General features: G+C 39.8%; 1 protein-coding gene across 1 annotated transcript; it reads right to left on the reverse strand.

Moving 5' to 3' along the window:
• On the reverse strand, nt 1–2,507 carry LOC136517325 (uncharacterized). The gene is made up of 7 exons (XM_066510875.1): nt 2,330–2,507; nt 2,133–2,215; nt 1,948–2,020; nt 842–893; nt 691–760; nt 390–502; nt 1–273 (listed from the first exon to the last, which is right to left on the reverse strand). The coding sequence occupies exons 2-6, from the start codon at nt 2,202–2,204 to the stop codon at nt 419–421; spliced, it is 351 nt and encodes a 116-aa protein (XP_066366972.1). The 5' UTR covers nt 2,205–2,215; nt 2,330–2,507; the 3' UTR covers nt 1–273; nt 390–418.
• Between the last annotated feature and the right edge of the window lie 2,671 nt (nt 2,508–5,178).

A 5,178-nucleotide genomic window follows, 5' to 3' on the forward strand; every position in this document is an offset into this window, starting at 1 on the left:
GGTAAAACAGCAGTAGCTTTTGTAATTGCCCCTCCTTCCTTTTGTTCACCCAATCACCCTCCAGGCAACCGCACAATTCAATCGATTACACTACTAGTGAACAGAAGCTGTACAGTCAGTAAACACAACCACAGCTATAGGAAATGTGTTTCTTTACTTCAGTGTTCAGTGTCTCCTCGCAACCGATGTTCTGGACGACAATGCTACTAGAAAAAAGTGTGAATCACTAAGAACCAGCGTTCTGATCTCTCTTCCAAATGACGCCCAAAGTACCTTCAAGATGCGACCAGCTTATCATCATGTTTGCACGTAATGTCAGAAGACAACAACGGGAGAGAAAAAACGCTGGCATGATTCCATGACTTATAAGCTGTAGTGCATGTGCTTACCTCCTAAGACATTACCAAGTTACTTGCTATTATTCTTCCTTGTTGAGAAAACTCTCTGGCAAGGAAAATTCTTCCCCCTGACTGAAGTTGTCCTTTTCATCATCCTCTGGTTTCTTCATTTATTAATCATCATAAGTAAAACTTGTGAGTTGCGACCCAACTGTAGAATTTCCATACTAATGTGAAATTGTGGTAAATTTATGCAGATATAGATTTAATCTAATCCAACTGTCCACACAAATATAAGACAAAAACAAAAAGGGAATATAACAAAGTAATTCAGATATGGGTTTCCAGATACCAGCATTTCTAGGTTAAAGAAGCGGTCCAAGAGTTGTAAAACTTCATCAGAAGAGAATTGTCGGTCAAGGCTGTAACATATAACATATGGTCAGACCAGATTCCACATATTTTCACTGTAGTGTTTGAAGTTGAAATTTTCATGTGGCTACCTTTTTCGCAAATATTCCATGAGGCCATAGAGAACAAAGTGCCGATGAATGCCTAAAACAAGCACACCAGAATTACAACATGTGCGAAACAAGGAAATTCATTCTTTAGAACTTTGTTTAAGTTGCCAGAAACAGGGTTCACAAAACATTATTTGCTAGAATTCCTAAATCCTAGATGGGAGACAGAAACCAGTTGATTGTTTTTTGTAGATAATCCATTTTATCTTTTTTTTTGTTTTAGTATTTTTTCCTCAACTTCTTATGCTCATTCAGTCATTCATCATATATATATGTATAATCACTTCTGTTTAGTTTAAACTAGAAATACAATATAATTATTGTCACTCCAATCGCTCTATACCACTTTTATGTTGTTTTCTATCTAAGTGTGACTTTAAAAAAAAAATTGAATTCTATTGCGAAGCGGCCGATCAAAACAACTTAGTAAAACAGGTAATCAGACTGTCACTGCCAATGCGGCACATGTTATTTTTCTCAACAGATAGACTCAGATGCGCTTTGAAAATGCCTTGCAAATTATTTATACTGGCATACTCCATCATGGAAGTGATGTACGACAACCTCAGATGATTAACTGAAGCATTGAAAGCCAGGTTGGTTTCAGTTAAATTCTTTGAAAGAACAACGGAATGGAAATTGCATGGTTTCTAGTTTTTCTGATAGTGCAGCAGCATGACATTGGAGCCCTGTAACTTGTAGTGTGAGGGGCACAAACCCACCTTCAATTCTGCAATACTATAATCCCACCTTGTACATCACTCAACAAGCTTTAGCTGAACCTTAACAACAGAAATTTCATCCATTGCACATCAAAATATTTTGCAAATATACCAATCATTTATTCCAATGAGGGTGAATACATTGTTTCTTTCAAAGTGCAATCACACGTTTTTTTTTGACATGGAAGCCAACCTTTTGTTATATGACACAAGCATGCATATGGTACTCAGATAGCTCATTCAATGTTGACCTATTTTCCCGTTAGTGAATTAGTGTCATTAGCATAGGTGTTTACATAATTGACGACAATTTATGCCAAGCCCCAAGGGCCAACAAACAAAAAGAACTTAACACTATGCCGAAACCTTTGAGTTTTGATGGAGGGTAGAACTCGAGAGCCTGAAGCAGCCTCAGCTCCAACTCCACCTGCGATTGCTCCTAACATATACCAACATTACAACATTGAAGATCAGTCACGATAATATTGATAACAGTATAACACGCCCTCCTTCCTTAAGAGATAGAAGAGGAGGAGAAAGGAGAAAGGGACCTTGGAGAGAGAAGAGGCGGATGACGGCGGCGCCTGCGCCGGCGAGTCAGGGGCAGACTCGACGTTGTCCATCAGGGGCGGATCTAGTAAAGGGACATGTGCGTAAACATGTAGCCATCAAGTAGCCAAAGAGCTTGAGGTTAGAGTTTGGGAACTCGGTTTCGCACAGCAGACAGGGAAGAGAAGGGGCGGAATACCTGGTGGGCACTCTTCGCGGCTAAGAGATCGGCGAGGGCCTCGGCACCTGGCGTAGGGCGGCGGTGCGAGCCAGGCAGCGGCGGCGGCGTACGGACGAGAGGAACGCGAGGAGGGGAGACGGGTGGGGAACGAGGGAGGTGGTGCCGTGGACCCGTGGTTGACGGTTGGGCTGAGATAAATTTTTCTATTTGCTTGTTAAAGCCCAACCCGTCACAACATTAGAGTTTTTATTTTTTTTTATATATTTTTCATTTTCTCGTCTCAAATATATATTTTACAAAACAGATTTTTTAAATCCAGACTTATACCCCAATTGAACGGCAGTATCATAAAGTCACCTATTTTTAGGCCGCAAATACCTTATCATCATGCCAAATGATGTAAGAGCCCTATCGACATTTGAGGGCGTGGTCTCACCTAGCCTCGCCTCGTCCTGCTGGCATGAGCACCAAGACGCTCATCTAGTCAGGCGAGTCGTTTTGGCTTCTCCCACAACAACAGCCAAATCTTGTGTCACAGGTTTCAAGGCATGGAAGCAAGGAATCCAAATGCACTACTTGCTTAAAGGTTAAAGGACATGTAATCAAGGTGGAAAACCAAGACTAATACTATATGAGGATGGATCAACATTGCGAGATAGAGTGCTAAACGAGGGTTGAGCAAGAGTTCGGTGTTCGAGTTCAACAATTCAACATATCCATCTCGAAGGGTATGCAAGATGAGCTACACAGAAGGTGCCGACAGCTAACGGCATGTAAGGCACCTGTCAAAACAACAAAGAGGACAAACTTCAAAATAGTGAGTACGCTATCAAGGGCCAAAGGAGGGAAGATGGAATTAGCAAAGCCATCTTCATGTTGGCATAAAAAAGGGAAAATATCCTTGCAATCCATAAGGCATGTTATCTTTAGACGTTAGGCACTTCGCCTAAGCAACATAGAGCTCCCCCATATGCCATTGCAGTAGTGATGCATTTGAATTTATGTAGTTACATATTTGATTTCTTATGTACGAGGCATTCATATCTAGTCAGTGTGTAAAAGCTTCACCATATCTATGTTGTGTTAAGTGACTCACTAAAATTACATTAGACAACGACGTAAAATCATATTACGTCAAAAAACATTTACCACAACCAAAATGTACTAAATAACAACATATTAAATGCAAATCTACCTTTGTTTAAATTTTATTAGCACGTTAAATAATTTTGTTTAACTTTAATTGGTGAGAAAATATAAGATTGAAAGACAGAAAAATAACGTCGACGAACTTGATGATGGAACCATCCCACGAAAAGTGCAAGTCTAGGTGAACAAGTAGATTTCAAGACGATACATTACGAAGAACCTATGGTTGTATCTGTGTGCAGACATATACTCCGTCCATATATTGAACAAAACATACGTATGGGACTTCCATGCTATCACTAAGGTTTTGTTTGGGTGCCACTGTATTGAAGCTGAATTCCATGATAAATTTGTAATTCAAATAGCATAAGGGCATGTTTTGTTTGAGTTGCATCTTTTAATAAAGTTTTGGTTTAAAAGATAATTTTTTGCCTTTTTTGTTCATGCATGTTGTTTTTCTGCTATTCACTTTTATAATAATTTTTAGCTTCTCTAAACCTAGAAAAGCTCCTGGAATCACGCTTTTTTAACTTTCAGTTTGGGTTGGGCTATTTGTTTTAGTTTCTAGTTTTTAACTGGCAAAAGCTAAGATTTTCAACTTTTACAATTCAACTTTTTTTAAAATGGAGTAGTTTGTACAAGTTTTTTTCTTCCTATTATAATCTCTAGTTCATCTAAATGCATCTAACTTCTCATCTAGACATTACAAATTCACAAGCCACACACAACTTTTTACAATCTAGTGTGGACCCAAACATGCTCTTTCTCCTCTGATAAAGCAATTCTCTAATGTAGCTAATGTATTTTGTAGAAATGTTCGGTAAAAAAATAGGGAGGATGTCATAGAAGTTTTTTTTGCGTCTCAACTATAGTATCTGTTAATGAACAGATACACACCAACACCACACACACCTTACGTACGCAAATAGACCATACAACTACACCTACATTCCAAGATCGCGTCCTTGAGGAGATCACTGAAACCATCCAAGGCTTCATAGGCGACGGGCGCACCGCAATCCCTTTGTAGCTCCACGCAAGTGAGGCACCTGTTAAATATGGGGGAAAACCCCAGTGGGGATCGTGAGTCAAGCAGAGCTCGAACCCACGACCGTCCGCTGCACCACCCACAGCGATTACCACTCGAGCTACGGCTCAATCCCGGGTCATAGAAGTTTTGATTTCAAACTGATTTTAAAACCGTAGATGGTATATTATGAGTAACAGATGATCATAATATACTTTCAAAACCTTTTTCCAAATCTTAATACAGAAATGGAGGGAGCAACACGTAGTGGATGACAATGCATACACATTCAACAAACAATCAAATTACAGTGTCATGTCAAGGAATATACAGTATAATAATACACCCACCTACCACCGTAGATCTTTGTCATGACAATCAGCTTGTTTACCGGTTGTTTTCTGGGCTGATAAGTTTGACTAGTGCTGATTTGTTGTGAGAGAAAAATATTGTATCATGACTAATAAATTCTGGCGGAAACCAATAAACGAATAGCCCGAATATAGTACGACAAAAAAGTATTTCCATGAGAAAAAAGTTCCACTCCTAAAACCCACTTTACTGCAAAAGAGGCAGGTTATGCCCCCAATAAAGAAAACCTCGGAGTCCAATCAGCATCCGAACGTTGCGACTCCTGCCTGCGTGGGTCGGTTTTGCCCCCGGTCCGTCGCCACTATCTCGAAGCAGGCCG

The sequence above is a fragment of the Miscanthus floridulus genome, chromosome 17 (genome assembly GCF_019320115.1).
Source record: "Miscanthus floridulus cultivar M001 chromosome 17, ASM1932011v1, whole genome shotgun sequence".
In the NCBI taxonomy this organism is placed as follows: Eukaryota; Viridiplantae; Streptophyta; class Magnoliopsida; order Poales; family Poaceae; genus Miscanthus; species Miscanthus floridulus.